Here is an 18,633-nt window from a genome sequence, read left to right as displayed (position 1 = left end):
GCAAAAAGCTTCTGCTGGGATGTAGTATTACAAACAATTTGAAGGTGATTGTTAGGTTAGTCCTTATTAGAAAACCCAAAGTATAAATTGAGAACAGTATTTTTCCAAAAGGACAGAAAAAGAACATTTGGCCACATATTTATAGATAAATTAGAGAGCATAACTTCATATTTATGGATACATCTAAGTATCCAATATTGTCAATTTCAATATCTCAATACCTTAATTTTGTTTCTAGTATCCTACCAAAGAACCCAAAAATAAATAAATAAAGCTAAAGAACATAGAAAATTAGATGATAAAATGTACTAACTAGTTCTTTATTATCGTCGTTTTTGCTAGGCAATTAACTTTTACCAGACAAATAGCTTACAACTTGTAAAAATTCCCAAAGCCCAAAGCCCAGATCAAAAGTCCAAAGCCCAGAATCCTTTCCCAAAGCCCCTGTAAAACGAAAACCAAGCCATTCTTTCCCCTCCACTCCAGCTCCACTCCTGACTCCTGAGAAACAATCCACCAAATTCAACACTTTTTCCAAATGCTGATGATTTCAAGAATCAAATGGGTTCTCCAAAATCCCCTTTTTTCCTACCACCACCCCATCAAAAGCCCATCTTTTCTCCTAAAAACACCAACAAGAAATCCTCAGTTTTTGGCCGTTAAACCCTTGTTAAACCCACAACCTAGTCAGCAGCAACATCATCACCATTGTCAGATGCGAGGCTTGAAATCAGAAGCTACTTCTACTGTTGCTGCTTCTTCTTCTTCTGGTGAAATTCACATGATTGTGGGGCCCATGTTTGCTGGAAAAACTTCCACTCTTCTCAGGAGGATTAAGACCGAGAGCAGCAATGGAAGGTAAGGTTCCCCCTTTCTTTCCTTTTGTTTTTCTTTCTTTTTTTAGTTTCATAGTTGTTTTGCTAATTCCTAATTACCATTTCTTGATTAGCATTGCTTTTATTCTTAATAATCCTGCATTTTTCAGTTTGTTTGTTGGATTTGTAGTGGAAACTAAATGCTCTAACGTATAAAACTCGATAAATTTCTGTATTAGTACAGTAAAAATATGCATTTTCTTTTAAATTTCCTTTTTGTTTATAACTTGTACTAATGCATGTGGATTCTGTGGTAAGGACGAATACAAGTTTGAATTGGGTTAGTTGTACGTGCTTGGGTAAGAGCTGTATTGATAATTTGCCGTGTTAATACAGAAAAACTTTTTTTTCCTGTATAACTTTTACAAATATATGTGGGGTCTGCATGAGAAATGAATGCAAGTATATAATTGTTTATACAGCTGAAGTAAATGGTGTCAATGTAGGCCATGAGAGTACTATTTCCAGTGAAGACTGTTTGTTAATTAGTGAATGTTTTTATGTGTCATAAATGACTAAAGGCTAAAGTTTGTCTTTTGTAAGACTCTTGGAGGGGTTTTTGAAGAGAAACTTGAGCATATTATGTGATTGTAATTACTGGTACTAATACAATTAGAATGAATACATTTTTTCCACATCCTGTTCTTCTTCAAAGGGAACTAGAGTTGTTCTTGTGGTCAAATTAAATCATTGTTGATGACATTCCCAGTTTTCAGGCCGATGCTAGAGAGATTACCCTTCAGTTGGATGAGACTTTGAAGGATCTCTGTTTTTCAGGAAGACTAGTGGAAGCTGTTCCGATGTTATGCCATGCACGGGTTCAAGTAGAATCGGAAACTTATTCTCTTCTTTTGCAAGACTGTATCTTCAGGAAAGATTATAGTTTGGGAAAACAAATCCATTGGCAAATGATAGTTGTAAGAGAAGAAGCAAGAGAGGAAGATGTTTTGGGATAACATTCCTTCTTACTTCTGTGAGTAGTACAACTGACATATATAGACAAGATTGAAATAATCTAGATCCTAAAATCAAGCTATCAAGATCCTAAAATCAAGCTAGAATAATTAGCTATCTACTTCCTATAATTAGACTAGGATAATCAGGCTGATAATCAAGCTATCTAATCCCTATAATTGATGTATAATATATCACACGTATCTAGGTATATGCAACACTCCCTCTCAAGTTGGAGCATACAAATCATATACACCAAGCTTGCCACATATATATTTTATACGAGGACCTCTTAGGGACTTGGTAAGAAAATCTGCAAGTTGATCACTTGAATTAACGAAACCCGTCTCAATAACTTTGGAGATCAATTTTTCTCTAACAAAATGGCAATCAACTTCAATGTGCTTAGCCCTCTCATGAAAGACTGGATTGGAGGCAATGTGGAGTGCAGCTTGATTATCACAAATCAACTTTATTGGGTCACTAGTCCCCAAATTCAACTCATTGAGCAATTGTTTAAGCCATATTAGCTCACATGTAGCCATAACCATGGCTCGATACTCAGCCTCAGCACTGGATCTAGCAACTATATCTTGTTTTTTACTTTTCCAAGATATTAAGTTGCCACCAACCAGAATACAATAGCCTGTGGTAGAACGACGATCAATAGGTGATCCTGCCCAATCTGCATCAGTGTAACCAATTACTTGCATGTTTCCTTTATCAGTATACAACAATCCTTGGCCAGGTGCTCCTTTGATATATTTGAGAATGCGGATAGCTGCATTCCAATGAGTATCACACGGGGAATCTAAAAACTGATTGATCACTGAGACAAAAAAAGATATGTCAGGACGTGTTACTGTAAGATAGTTCAACCGTCCCACAAGCCTACGATACTTTCCAGGATCCTTAAGTGGCTCCCCCTGTCCTGGAAATAATTTAATATTGGGATCCATTGAAGTTTCGACAGGCTTAGCATTTGACATACCTGCCTCCTCCCAAATGTCCAATGCATATTTTCGTTGGCAAATAACAACACCTTATTTGGATTGGGCAACTTCGATACCCAAGAAATAACGAAGCTTGCCCAAATCTTTCGTCTGGAAATGGCCAAAAAGGTGGTTCTTTATCTGAGCAATTCCATCATGATCCTGTCCAGTGATAATAATATCATCGACATAAACGACAAGATAAATACTACCTTTTGACGGAGAATGACGATAAAACACTGAATGATCAGCCTTACTACGGATCATGCCATATTTTTGGACAACATCACGAAAGCGTCCAAACCAAGCCCGAGGAGATTGTTTGAGACCATAGAGTGCACGTTTTAGTCGACAAACCATTCCACTAGACTTCCCCTGAATAACAAAACCAGGTGGTTGATCCATATAAACTTCCTCCTGCAATGCACCATGAAGGAATGCATTCTTGATATCTAATTGGTGCAAAGGCCAATGATGAACAGCAGAAAGAGATAAGATGAGACGAACAGAAGACATCTTGACCACTGGAGAAAAGGTGTCAGTATAATCCAGACCAAAAATTTGAGTATAACCCTTAGCTACTAGATGAGTTTTAAGACGATCAATTTGACCATCCGGACCAACTTTAATAGTATAAATCCAACGACAACCAACAGTTGATTTACCAGGTAGGAGTGGGACCAGCTCCCAAGTAGAATTGGAGTGAAGAGCAGCCATTTCATCTATCATTGCCTGACGCCACCCAGAGTGGGACATAGCCTCACCTATAGTTTTAGGAACAGACATGGACGACAAAGAGGACAAAAAGGCATAATAGGATGAAGACACGCGCTGATAATTATGACAAGTATAATTGGGACATTGATTTCGAGTGGAACGAATACCTTTGAGGACAGCAATTGGTGGGCTGGCTGGAGAGGAGATCGTGGTAGGTGACAAACTTGGAATAGTTCGTGAGGCATCAGGGACATCAGCAGATTCTCCAACACCATTATCTGGAAGTGTAGTAGGACAATTCCTCACATTGCATCTCTGGTAAGTGAGCAATGGTGGTGATGCGGGTGAAGGTAAAGTCTCATTAGGAGGCTGACTAATGTCAGTGTCATGAGTAAGAGGAACAAAATAAGTAGAAACAGAAATATCCTCCGTGATTGTAGAATGCTCAGACTTGTTAAGCTGAAAGAAAGGAGTAGATTCAAAGAACGTAACATCTGCAGAGATGATGTATCGTCTAAGATCAGGAGAAAAACATTTGTACCCTTTTTGTGTTCAAGAGTACCCAAAAAATACACATTTGACAGCACGTGAAGACAGCTTATCTTTTCTAGGAGTGAAATCATGTACAAAACATGTACAGCCAAATGTACGAGAGGAAATAAAAAATAGAGGAGCATTAGGATATACAAGAGAGTAAGGAACTTGATCCTTAAGGACAGATGATGGAATGCGATTAATCAAATAACATGCAGTGAGAATGGCATCCCCCAAAAAATGTAACGGAACATTTGCATGAAGAAGTAAAGTACGTGTTGTTTCAACCAAATGTCTATTTTTCCTTTCAGCAATCCCGTTTTGTTGTGAGGTGTGAGAACATGATGATTGATGAATGATCCCTTTAGACTCCATACAGGACTTGAAAGAGGTGGAGAAATACTCATGTGCATTATCACTACGTAAGATTTTTATGGAAACACCAAATTGTGTTTGAATTTCAAAGACAAAACTTTGAAAAATAGAAAACACTTCAAATCTATTTTTCATAAGAAACACCCAAGTACAACGAGAATAATCATCAATGAAAGTGACTGACGGATATTTTACATACGTGCAAGCTAAAAAATACCGAATTACACCCGTTCACTGCAAGTATACAGATCAACTAGTAGTTTAGGGTATATATCGGGTCGATCCCACAAGGAAGAGTGAACAATTACCGGTATTACTAAATCTTCTCTATTATTTAGACTATCAATGAATTATAACAAATTTAACCTACTGAAATTATACAAAATGACAAATAAAAGCTCCTTAGGTTGTGGTATCCCTAACTACTCATGCAAGTGCTATATTTGGATCATTGAGTACTACATCTAGGCTAATTATGGTGTAATTTCCTAATGCATTTGAATCCTACTTTCGTAGTGAATCAATTATACTTATAACTAATCCATACCTATTCTCATGGTTATGAAATTAGCTACAAGTTCATTTCTTCAGTGAAATTACATGAAATGAATCACTAAAAACCACATAGGTGCACCTCTACTCTCGTGAGTGTACTCCCTATGTTTAGCACTTCTTGAACTAATGTTAAATCTCAATTTTCATTGCAGAAATAACACCTTAGATAATCACAATTAATGGTACCAGATTAATTATGATTTAAAGAGCTAAAGTACTAAATAACTTGCTCAAATTATAGCAGTTAAATAGCCAAATAATAAGCACTAACAATCATAGAAAGTTCAACCAAACCCAAGGTATAAACTTTAAAGACACATAAATAACATAAATTCCAGAACTTGTATATTAACTATATTTAAGAATCCAATACAAAAGATAAAGAGTTGGAGAAGAGATAACCCATGTCACTTGAGTTTCAACTCCTCCTTCTTCATCTCAATCTTCATCCTAATCTAGCAATATACAAGAGTGGATGAACTAACTAGCTAAACTATACTACACTAATCTAATACTAAGAGAATGGAAAAACTACATTTCTGCAGACTCCAAGCTTCTCCCGTATGATCTATGAATGTCCTCAGATGTCTCTGCATATAAACTGCTCAAGAGCTCCATTTTTCCAAGTCAAATTCCACATTTTGATTCCCAAATCTCAACTTTGTTAGGATAGTCAATAACAAATGTTTTTGACTTGAAAATAAGCCACCTTGTCTGCCCTTTTGTCTTCTGAAGCATGTGCACCGAATTCTCTTGCAACTTATAGCTGGAAAGTGGTATGAACACAAGAGAATTGACTGAGCAAATTGCAGAATTTCGGCCAGAAAACGCGCCTACACAAAACGCGGTTACAAGTCACGTTTTGTGTACTCGCGTATTCACTTTGTCCTTACTTCAACTGCGATTTTCTCTATCATAAAGGCTGAACTGGCTTTTGTGCAAAACACCAAAGTTGTAGCCCTTTGAGTAGCTTTCCAATGCTTCAAGAATCATCCAAATCGGAGCTTTGTAGACTGAGATATGATCAAAATACTAAACACTGGTCGGAACTCTGTTTTCCACTTTGGACAGCTGAGTTGAATTTTGGTATTTCAACTTTTGGACTATGAAAACGGCTGAATTGGACTTTGATGTCTTCATACCAAATGTAGATATATCTCTTAGCTTCAAAATGGTACCAAGATCACCTTGATCCGATCTGTGTAGCTCCAGATATAGTCAAAATACGAAAATGTGTCAGAGTTGTCAAAGCTGACTTTTTCTTGATGCCAAATTGCATTTTTCCTTTTACACATTCATATTTTATTTTCACCACTTTTAATCCATCTTCAATCCATCAAATATCTTCTCAATGCACTTCATTTGATGATTGAATCATTAAACCTACAAAATATTGAAGTTTTTACCATAAAAATCCATAAACAATTGAATGTTTAGCCCACTTTAACATAAAATGTAGTTTTTTACCAAAACCTTAGTTATTTTAGTTATAAAACTAAATAATCAAAACCAAAAATAACTAATAAAACACACTAAAATACGTAAAATAAACCCTTGTCAAATACCCCCACACTTGAAACCATTGCTTGTCCTTCAAGCAATAATGAAAATACAAAACCAACCAATGATCAAAAATTGAAAATAAACATATGCTAGCATTTCAAACTTCATTTCCTCAAAACAAAGTAAATAACAATTATGCAATTATTCAATTAAGTTCAAGTACTCATAATATCAAGTAAAGGAGAGCCAATTATACCGTCATTATAACAAATTCAAATCAATTTTTTCATCCTTACCCAATCTTACAAGTAAGTAACTCATATGGTCAATAAAATGCTTTCTAAACTCATGATCATCTTTTTATTCTACTTAAACAGATATTTATTCATATAACGTAGCTAAATATTACTTAAGTTGTGAAAGTATCTTTTTACGTGAGTGTCGACATTTGTAGATGCCAACCCCCGGTTACTCAACACTTCACATACCCAAGTTGCTTTGCATACTCTTAATTCGAGTACCTTTTTACGCGAATGTCGACATTTGTAGATAAAGACTCCCGGTTACTAAGTACAAGAATCATTGGAGTAGAATAGATCTTTTTTTTTCTTTTTTTTTCATTTATTTATTTATTTATTTTTTTTTTTTTTAAGTAAAGATAATAACATTCCCTCGAAATCATAATCATGAGAAGAGTATTGCAATTATTGACCATATTTATCACTTAACTTATAAAATCCAATAAAGAGAAGAAATTTCATCAAATATGCAAAAAAAATATAGGCATAATTTTCTCCACTTTAAAAGATATACTTTCCTACAAATGCAAAAATTATAATCACATAATAGTCATTTCCAAGTTAAATGAGAAAAGAAGTTTCCAAATCACATATATTTATCTCAAATGTAGAAGAAATTTGAACTACTAATGGTATGGAACTTGTTACCCCTTGGATAAAATTGAAAAAATATGAAACTTTTTGGGGCAAGTTTGCAATTTTGGACAAGATTTTAGAAAAATTTTGAATTTTAACACAAGTCCAATATTTGCAACTAATAATTCAATCACATACAATGTATATAATCTCAATTCTCCCCCCACACTTAACATACACATTGTCCTCAATGTGTAAAAAGGAAAATCAAGATAAAGAAAGTAATACTCCCCTATGTAGTGATTGAATATGAAGCTTCAAAATCCATTGTCCGTGTATCTCCAACGCTTCATGAGTTTCATTGGATAACCATTAGTAATAATAATCGAAACATAGAAAATAAGAAACAAAAGTGATAACAAAGGCTTAATAAAACAAAACGGCGATCCGTAATTTCAAACCTTTGTTTTGGTGATGTACCTATATAAATATACAATAAACAATTCAAGGTACAAGAAAATATATGAGGAAAAGAAGAAAAAAAGAGAATCAAGGAATCTGCATTTTTTTTTTTTTTTTTGCTCCGAAAACGCGACTCATCAAAACGCGCCACCAAGCCGCGTTTTGTGAAGTCGCGTTTCTTCACATATCTTGCAGGATCGAAAACGCGACTATGCTTAAAAACGCGACTAGGAGTCGCGTATTTGAAGTCGCGTTTTCAATTTTTGATCAGGCTGGAAAATGCGACTTGGTAGAAAACGCGACTTCCTGTCGCGTTTTGAGGCGCGTTTTCTTCAGTATAGGCGCAGAATTGAAAACGCGATTATGGAAAACGTGATTCTAAGGCGCGTTTTCAGCCCAAGTGCTTTTTCTTCTGCGAAATTTTTGCAGAAAGCCAATTTTGAAAAATTACCATTTGTACCCCAATCACTCAAAATGCATCATAGATCGTTTGTTTGCTAAAATCTCAATGCATGCACTGTAAAATGATCAAAATATGCATTTTAACCCCTTCTAACAAATCAAAAACAACAATTACTCAAATTGAGGGGTAGAGTTCCTTGATCAAACTTCGCCTTTTTCACCTCATTTGGTCACTTTTGCTTTCATTTCCAATACCTATAAATGAAAAATAACGAAATAACTCAAACACATACTTTAAACATAAAATCAGACCAAAATAACATAAATAGCCAAAACATTGGGTTGCCTCCCAATAAGCGCTTCTTTAAAGTCAATAGCTTGACTATTTCACCTCATTTTTCAAGGAGGCTTTGTTAGCGAATAATCCACCATTTTAGGCCGTGGTGGATCATTAAATGGTGACTTTATAGCCAAAGCCACATGATCTAATGATGTGAGAGATGAAAGTAGCTTACCTATCCCAAGTGTTTCATAGATATTACCTTGAATATATACCACTTGAAAACTTACCAAAGGAAATGCCATGAGAGTATCTTGGGCAGCAATACCCTTAGAACCTATACTTTCAATGCACTCCTCAAGAGGGGTGAAAAATGAGTCATTAAAACTCACCTCTTGAGACTCAAAGTTAGTTCCAAAGATATTATCATGTGAAATGGATATTTGCTCATTAAAACACACTTGAGATTCATCATTTTCATCAAAATGCAACCCATTTTCACATACAACATTCCCACCATTCATGCTAGGATCATTTTGCAAATTATTAGAGGAAATAACTTCACACAATGCATTCAATTGCTCATGTATTCTACCAAAGTGAGAAGTCAGTTCATCTATTCTTTCTTCAACCCTATCAAAACGGTTGGAAGTTGCATTAGCTAATTTTTCTAAAGCTAACTCCCAAGATGGCTTAGAATCATTAGCTACCATTTCTATTGCTAACTCCCAAGATGGTTTTGGTTCATATTGGACACATTCAGGTTGGTAATCGTAAAAATATGAAGAATTATTATAAGTACATTGATTATCCCAACCATAAGCAAGAGAATTGTTCCAACTAGCACTATATCGATCAAAACAAGGATTGTAATGCTCTAATTCATCATAATAACCCACATTTTGTGCTTGCATACATGTATTAGTAGCATGATAACCTTCACACAAGTCACAAATCACATGATAAGAATTAAAATCATTAACATTCCTCCCTTGCTCAATTTCATGCATAATTGTGTCCATCATAACATCAAATTTTGCCTTTAAGCACCTTAAACCATCTTCAAAAGACATACCTTCAGTAATTTCTTGGTTATCTCTGTTGAAGGAGCTTTGCACTAGGTAACCATCCATTGCCAATCTTTCATTTCTCAAGCTTTGTCCTCCAAATTCACCTACCCTCCTCATTACTAAAATTGCTTTTAAACAACTCAAAAGCAAAATTAGTAAGAAAAATAGGTAATGAAACACATACACATAAAATACAAAAATAACAGAAAATAACATTCACATTATAACTAATTTATGTCTAAACTAATAAAGTTGCTCTTCACACCGATATTGCCAAATCTTCCCCGGCAACGGCGCCAAAAACTTGACGGGTATTTTACATACGTGCAAGCTAAAAAATACCGAATTACACCCGTTCACTGCAAGTATACAGATCAACTAGTAGTTTAGGTATATATCGGGTCGATCCCACAAGGAAGAGTGAACAATTACCGGATATTACTAAAGTTTCTCTATTATTTAGACTATCAATGAATAATAAGAAATTTAACCTACTGCACTTATACAAGAAATTAACAAATAAAAGCTCCTTAGGTTGTGGTATCCCTAACTACTCATACAAGTGTTATATTTGGATCATTGAGTACTACATCTAGGCTAATTATGGTGTAATTTCCTAATGCATTTGAATCCTACTTTCGTAGTGAATCAATTATACTTATAACTAATCCATACCTATTCTCATGGTTATGAAATTAGCTACAAGTTCATTTCTTCAGTGAAATTACATGAAATGAATCACTAAAAACCACATAGGTGCACCTCTACTCTCGTGAGTGTACTCCCTATGTTTAGCACTTCTTGAACTAATGTTAAATCTCAATTTTCATTGCAGAAATAACACCTTAGATAATCACAATTAATGGTACCAGATTAATTATGATTTAAAGAGCTAAAGTACTAAATAACTTGCTCAAATTATAGCAGTTAAATAGCCAAATAATAAGCACTAACAATCATAGAAAGTTCAACCAAACCCAAGGTATAAACTTTAAAGACACATAAATAACATAAATTCCAGAACTTGTATATTAACTATATTTAAGAATCCAATACAAAAGATAAAGAGTTGGAGAAGAGATAACCCATGTCACTTGAGTTTCAACTCCTCCTTCTTCATCTCAATCTTCATCCTAATCTAGCAATATACAAGAGTGGATGAACTAACTAGCTAAACTATACTACACTAATCTAATACTAAGAGAATGGAAAAACTACATTTCTGCAGACTCCAAGCTTCTCCCGTATGATCTATGAATGTCCTCAGATGTCTCTGCATATAAACTGCTCAAGAGCTCCATTTTTCCAAGTCAAATTCCACATTTTGATTCCCAAATCTCAACTTTGTTAGGATAGTCAATAACAAATGTTTTTGACTTGAAAATAAGCCACCTTGTCTGCCCTTTTGTCTTCTGAAGCATGTGCACCGAATTCTCTTGCAACTTATAGCTGGAAAGTGGTATGAACACAAGAGAATTGACTGAGCAAATTGCAGAATTTCGGCCAGAAAACGCGCCTACACAAAACGCGGTTACAAGTCACGTTTTGTGTACTCGCGTATTCACTTTGTCCTTACTTCAACTGCGATTTTCTCTATCATAAAGGCTGAACTGGCTTTTGTGCAAAACACCAAAGTTGTAGCCCTTTGAGTAGCTTTCCAATGCTTCAAGAATCATCCAAATCGGAGCTTTGTAGACTGAGATATGATCAAAATACTAAACACTGGTTGGAACTCTGTTTTCCACTTTGGACAGCTGAGTTGAATTTTGGTATTTCAACTTTTGGACTATGAAAACGGCTGAATTGGACTTTGATGTCTTCATACCAAATGTAGATATATCTCTTAGCTTCAAAATGGTACCAAGATCACCTTGATCCGATCTGTGTAGCTCCAGATATAGTCAAAATACCAAAACGTGTCAGAGTTGTCAAAACCTGACTTTTCTTGATTCAAATTGCATTTTTCCTTTTTACACTTCATATTTTATTTTCACCACTTTAATCCATCTTCAATCATCCAAATATCTTCTCAATGCACTTCATTTGATGATTGAATCATTAAACCTACAAAATATGAAGTTTTTACCATAAAAATCCATAAAATGCAATGTTTAGCCACTTTAACATAAAATGTAGTTTTTTTACCAAAACCTTAGTTATTTTAGTTATAAAACTAAATAATCAAACCAAAATTAACTAATAAAACACACTAAAAATACGTAAAATAAACCCTTGTCAGTGACAAAATACTGAAAACGTAAAGTAGAAATAACACGACTCGGTCCCCAAATATCAGTATGGACCAAAGAAAATAGAGATTCAGCTCTACTATTAGCCCTTTTCGGAAAATGACTACGAGTGTGTTTTCCAAGCTGACATGATGCACACTCTAAGGAAGACATAGTAATAGATGGCACCATCTTTCGAAACTTATTTAAACTTGGATGACCCAAACGACTATGGATTAGCAGAGGATCATCAACGGCAGAACAAGATACTGGTGTTGGTAAAGACAGATGGTAAAGTCCCCGAGACTCACGCCCTGGGCCAATCGTCCGCCCCGTACCTCGATTCTGTAAAATTACAGATTCCTCATCAAATGTAACTAAGCAGTTAAGAGAACGACATAAACGACGAACAGATACTAAACTAAAAGGACAATTGGGTATAAAAAGAACAGAATCGAGAGGCACAGAAGGTAGAGGGTTAGCCTTGCCAATCCCTTTAGCTTGGGTTTGTGAGCCATCAGCAAGAGTAATATTGGGTAGAAAAGTAGAACTATGGAGTGAAGAGAAAAGTTGTGGATTACCAGAAATATGATCTGTGGCAGCAAAATCTAAAACCCATGGGCCAAGAGATGGAGATTGAGAGACACATGCGCTAACATTACTAGTGTGTACAACTGAGGCAGTAGGTGTGGAAGACTGTTTGGCTGTAAACCATTTCACAAAATCTTCATACTCGGGCTTGAGAATTGGTTCTGAACTTGCGCAAGGTTCTGATTGAACAATATTCACCACTTGTTGGGGAGGACGTCCATGCAAGAGCCAACACCGATCTTCTGTGTGGCCAACCTTTTTACAATAGTCACAGTAGGGTCAATTTTTGTTACCATTATAACCACCTCGACCACGCCTACGTCCACGACCTCTTCTTTGGCTGGATTGAGATGCCAAAGCTGATGAATCAACAATGATAGTCTCCGAGGATGATTTTGATTCATTCGGGAGCCGTAACAGCTGTGAAAAAGCTTGAGACAAAGTAGGAATTGTAGGGCTAGCAAGAATCTGATCACGAATGGTAGAATATTCTGCAGGTAATCCAAAGAGAGCCAAAAGCATAAAAAATGTGCCTCGCTGAGAGAGTTGTTCCTGCTGAGTTGCAGCAGGGGGTAGCAACTCATTAAAATCGGAAAGGACCCCTTGAATTCTGCCTAAGTAAGAACTCATAGGCATATCAAGTTTTCGAGGTGCAATGAGACTCATCAAATCAGAACAAACAGCATAAACATGAGATATATCATTAGTGTATAATGCTTTGGCCTGCTCCCAAACACTAAAGCAAGTCTTGTGTGGACGGAAAATTTGCTTTAGTGAAGAATCAATGGTCTGCCAAAGCATGCTACACAATTGAGCATCGATTCGCTCCCACTTGGATGGATCAGTCATAGTATCATCAGGTTTAGTAGTAAGATGATCTTTATATCCTTGTCCCATAAACCATAGCTCAACGTCAGCAGCCCAAGTAGAGTAGTTACTGCCTTTTAGTTTTTCGATAGTAATAATAATAGAACTAGTAATAGATGGATTGGCCATGAGAGGAGTTGTGGATTTAGATGTAGATGTTATAGGTGTATCGGATGTAGACATAATGATATTGGGTTAAAAAATCACCGGTTAAAATCACCGGGTGGGATGATTAGAAAACGAATTTCTTTTTCTCACTGGCTCTGATACCATGTAAGAGAAGAAGCAAGAGAGGAAGGTGTTTTGGGATAACATTCCTTCTTACTTCTGTGAGTAGTACAACTGACATATATATACAAGATTGAAATAATCTAGATCCTAAAATCAAGCTATCAAGATCCTAAAATCAAGTTAGAATAATTAGCTATCTACTTCCTATAATTAGACTAGGATAATCAGGCTAATAATCAGGCTATCTAATCCCTATAATTGATGTATAATATATCACACGTATCTAGGTATATGCAACAATAATCATTGGATGTGTTCCCAATGAATATCTAAATGTTAAATTGTTGATTTTATATGCAAAGGCAGGAGATCTTAATCTAGCCCATATTCTTTTTGATAAGTTACAAATGAAAAGCTTGGTCTCATGGAATTCGAAGATTGCAGGCTATGTGCGGAAAGGGTTGGAAGAGGTGGGCTTGAGCATGTTCCATAAGATGAGAAAAAATGGTTTGATACCAGACCACTATACCTTTGCATCAGTCTTTAGGGCTTGTGCTGCTTTAGCAATCCTGGAACAGGGCAGGCAAGCCCATGCTTTGTGGATCAAGTGTCAAATTAGTGGAAACTTTGTAGTTAATAGTGCTCTCATGGATATGTATTTCAAGTGTAGTAGTCTCTCTGAAGGGCATATTGTATTTGAAAAGTTTTTAGATAGAAATATTGTTACCTGGTTGGCTTTGATATCTGGTTATGGACAGCATGGAACAGTGGTAGAGGTTATAGAATCCTTTCATAGGATGTTAGATGAAGGTTTTAGACCCAACCACGTTACATTTCTTGCAGTTCTTTCTGCTTGTAGCCATGGAGGATTGGTGGACAATGGCTGGGAGTACTTTACCTCAATGACTAGAGATTATGGAATTCAGCCAAAGGGAAAACATTATGCAGCTATGGTTGATCTGTTAGGGCGTGCTGGTAGATTAGCGGATGCTTAAGAGTTTATCATGAGTTCGCCTTGTAAGGAGCACCCTGTTGTATGGGGTGCTTTACTTGGAGCTTGTAAGATTCATGGAAATATGGACTTGGCAAAGATTGCAGCGAAGAACTTCTTTAAGTTGGAACCTGGAAGTGCTGGAAAGTATGTTGTCTTATCAAATGCTTATGCTTCCTTTGGTTTGTGGGATAATGTAGTCGAGATTAGGAATGTGATGAATGAATCTGGGATGAGGAAGGAACCTGGTCATAGCATGATTGAAATTCAAAGGGAGGCTCACTTTTTCTTTATGGACCATAATACTCATGAGAAAACTGAGGAGTTACATCAGTTAATTGAAGATCTGACTTTTGTCCTAAAAGATATGGGGTATGATCCTGATGTAAGTAATTAGGAGATAGGATTAAAGTTTGAGCTATGCAGTCATCTATGCAGCTGATGCTATAGGTTGGATGCTGCGTTTTAGGAGGGAAGAACTTCTGAAAGCTGTAAAATCTTGGACTGTACTTCATCCTCAGTGTCACGCGTGCTATTTTTTTTATAATTAGAGAAGGAGATAAACATTTCTATGGTCATTATGTTTCCTCTAATGGTTAGGAAAAAGCCTATATGTCAAATCTGTTGGAAAGATTCAGAGTGATCCTTGCCATTGCATTATATTCAGGACCTTTAGGAGATTCATGAAATATATTCAGATCATATTGAGGTGACACTGGAAGTTGTTCAGAAGTCAGCTTCACAGTTGGTGTTTGAACTTTTTATGCAGAGGTTTATGGATTGAACGTATTGGAATAAATAGAAACTGGACCTTGGTAAGTCATGTCCATTGAAATGCCATTTCTTCCACTTGAGTTCTTTATGTGCCTTTGATGCTCTGAGTGCTAAGGCTTTCTTAGCAAATTAGGCAATTTGATTTATTGCAACTTTTAGTTTCCATTTTTATGGTCAATTATCGGGTCAATGCAATGTTTATAACTCCGGTTTCATCTGTTTAATCAGTTGAAGGTTCTTATCTGGTGTCTAACAATCTGAAGTTCTAGAATCCTCCTACCACCAATGTATCATTGATGGTTTATTAAATAGACTCTCTATTGCCTGTGACACTGATTTAAGTTGAGTGAATGTCTTATTATCTTCAATTTATAGGGCATGTGTAATTGAGGCTTGGTAGGTGTCGTGAAATCGTTATCTGATTCATTGTTGGAACAATATGAAGAGGAAATTGGCACATTCTGTTGGCCTCTTGAGAAAAGAAATAAGAAAATTCCTTACTCTGCATCTGATTATTGTCCATGTAAGAGAATATTGAAATAATCATGATAGAAACTGAATTAAGCTTCAGTTTGAATAAAAAAAAACTTTTAAATAAATGGTCACCTTTAATTGTTTTGGGCTTTTTTTTTGGCAGGTTTTTTTTTGTGGTTTTTGGGGGTGGGGGGGGGGGGCATCAAGTTTGGCATTGGAGATCATGTTTTCAACTACTATAATAAATTATATATCCAAGAATCTCCTATACACAAAACTGTTTGTGAAAATAGATTGGAACTTGATACTGATTTAGTTAATTTGGCATTGCTGTTTTTCCTGTTTTCAACTGTACCATCTGGACAGAATGGAATTTTGGTGGATGAAGACAAGACCTCGGTTTATATCATCCTTTTCTAATTAGTATCTTTATGCAGAAGTGTTGTGGTTATAAAATCAGATAAGGACACTAGATATGCATTGGATTCAATTGTTACTCATGATGGAGAAAAATTTCCATGCTGGCCATTGGCAAATCTTTCATCATTCAGACAAAAGCTTGGAGTGAGGCATATGATAAGGTATGCCCTGTTAAAATTGACCTTGTACTTGAGAAGTATTGCTGCATCTTGGTCTGGTTTCAACTGCCTGGGCATGCATATGATATTTGGTTCGCCATATACTATTTTGATAGAATGCTAGATGGCGACATTTTGTTTGGGTCAACCAAGATGGAAACTACACATTTTACGAGGAACATAGAACTCTTCATAGTTTTGCATCGGACCATTATGATGGTCCTATTTTGCAGTGCACCAGTATCCTTAGTAGTTGCTATTACCATGATTACAGCTAGAAGTTATTGGTATAGATGAGGCACAATTTTTTGAAGACCTTTATGATTTCTGCCGTGAAGCTGCTGACCACGATGGAAAGACTCTGATTGTTGCTGGATTGGATGGTGACTATCTAAGGTATTATTAAATTTTGCATGTGGATCCATCTACTCATTCCCGTATAGTTTTGGTGGATGCTTTCTTTTTCGTATGGATTCAGGCATTATTTAAACACGTTGAAACTGGGTTTTCTGATGCTTGGAAGTTTCATCCTTTGCTGATCTCCCCTCTTTTGTTGTTCAGGAGAAGTTTTGGGTCCGTGCTTCAAGTTATACCCCTTGCGGACTCTGTAACCAATTTAAATGCTCGGTGTGGGCTCTGTGGTAGACAAGCTTTCTTTACATTGAGAAAGACAGAGGAGACTGAAACAGAACTAATCGCTGGGGCTGAAGTGTACATGCCCGTTGTCGAAAACACTATGTGAGTGGACAAGTGGTCAAAGAAGCTGCAAAGACACTGTTAGAATCTCAAAGGGTTCAATGTGGTGCAGTTGTGTAGTTGTGTACAACATCATAGGAAATCTGGCTTCTCATATCTCAAGCCAGAAATTTGGCATTTGCTTGTGGTGTCCAATTGTAGAATTGGTATACCCTTGTCTGAGTGGTCTTACAAAGCAATAGCTAGATTTAAATAGGTGATTTCTGCTCCTTAGATGTCTCTAATTTTTTAAGGAGATGTACCTTGTCTAAGTTACTGATGAATTGTATTAATGCATGATTTTACCTTCTTCTTCTGTGTGCTATGAATGTTGAAATGCGGAAATGAGGCTGCTTGTGCTGGACCATAATCAGACTATGATTCATCCTTCTCGAGTTACTTAAGATATATGCTTCCTTTAAAATGATTACATATTTTTATTTCTGGATTTCGATGTCATGTTACTTGATTATAACTTGTCCGATATCAAGCTAATTCTTGTTTATGTTCTATTTTTGCCTTTTTCAGTGAGTAACAAAGAATCCACAATTTCATCTTGGTATTCTTGTCCAACTATTTCATCTTGGTTCGCCTTTACTTGTGTCTTCTCTTGGATGTTAAAAAAAATATATATATTAGCATTTGGATGCTAGAACAGCACTAGGATTGTTGAATGGCGTTGCCTAAGCACATAATGTGAACATACCATCTTCAATTTGATTTCTTATGCTGTTGTAACATTGCAAATGCTTAAGAAATGAAACTAGTTGATTGTATTTACTTTCGTGGTCAAGAAACTTTTGATCACGAAACAACTTTGCCTATGAAGTTTGGGAAAAAAAATTCATTGGCAAATGATAATTGTTGGATGTGTTTCCAATGAATATCTAAATGTTAAATTGTTGATTTTATGTGCAAAGGCAGGAGATCTTAATCTAGCCCATATTCTTTTTGATAAGTTACAAATGAAAAGCTTGGTCTCATGGAATTCGATGATTGCAGGCTATGCGCGGAAAGGGTTGGAAGCAATGATGGAGCCAAGGGGGGCTAAGGGGGGCCATGCTCCCCCTAAGTTTTGAAATTTTTAATTCATAGTATGTAAATATATATATAAGACAAAGTTGACCTCCCCTAATTTTTTACAATTTTAGTTTATATTATGAGAGTTATATATGTGTGTGTGTGTGTGTATGAATTAGCCACATTTGATTTAATTTTTTCTTCAAAAAAAGTTATTTATTTTTTATTGTGCTAATTATTTAACATTCAAAAAATTAAACATATAATTTCATGATCCATAGTAAATTAACCCAATTTGATATATTATAATAAAAGACTCAATTCATAATTATGAATGGGCTAAAATAAAAATAATTACTTTATTGGTCCATATACAAATATACAACTTAGCCTAATTGATAAAAAAAATTAAAATTAGTGATCTATCCTCTTGTTGACCCATATACAAATATACAAATAATTACTTGAAGGTTTGGTGAAGACAAGAAATTGAGTGATCTATCATGTTGTTGATAGATTGATTATATTTGTTTTCACTCTTTATGTATCA

The 18,633-nt window shown here is 35.7% G+C and overlaps 1 protein-coding gene across 1 annotated transcript; it reads left to right on the top strand.

Annotated features, from left to right (window-relative positions):
* Nucleotides 1-766: 766 nt before the first annotated feature.
* On the top strand, nt 767-17,166 carry LOC113748620 (pentatricopeptide repeat-containing protein At4g16470-like). Its single transcript, XM_027292111.1, has 7 exons — nt 767-858; nt 1,747-1,792; nt 13,799-14,400; nt 16,224-16,307; nt 16,525-16,545; nt 16,599-16,724; nt 16,890-17,166. The coding sequence occupies exons 1-7, from the start codon at nt 782-784 to the stop codon at nt 17,068-17,070; spliced, it is 1,137 nt and encodes a 378-aa protein (XP_027147912.1). The 5' UTR covers nt 767-781; the 3' UTR covers nt 17,071-17,166.
* Nucleotides 17,167-18,633: the final 1,467 nt, after the last annotated feature.

Source organism: Coffea eugenioides, chromosome 1, assembly GCF_003713205.1.
Source record: "Coffea eugenioides isolate CCC68of chromosome 1, Ceug_1.0, whole genome shotgun sequence".
Classification (NCBI taxonomy): Eukaryota; Viridiplantae; Streptophyta; class Magnoliopsida; order Gentianales; family Rubiaceae; genus Coffea; species Coffea eugenioides.
Note: the sequence above shows the minus strand (reverse complement) of the source record. Positions and strands in the feature narration are given on the sequence as shown.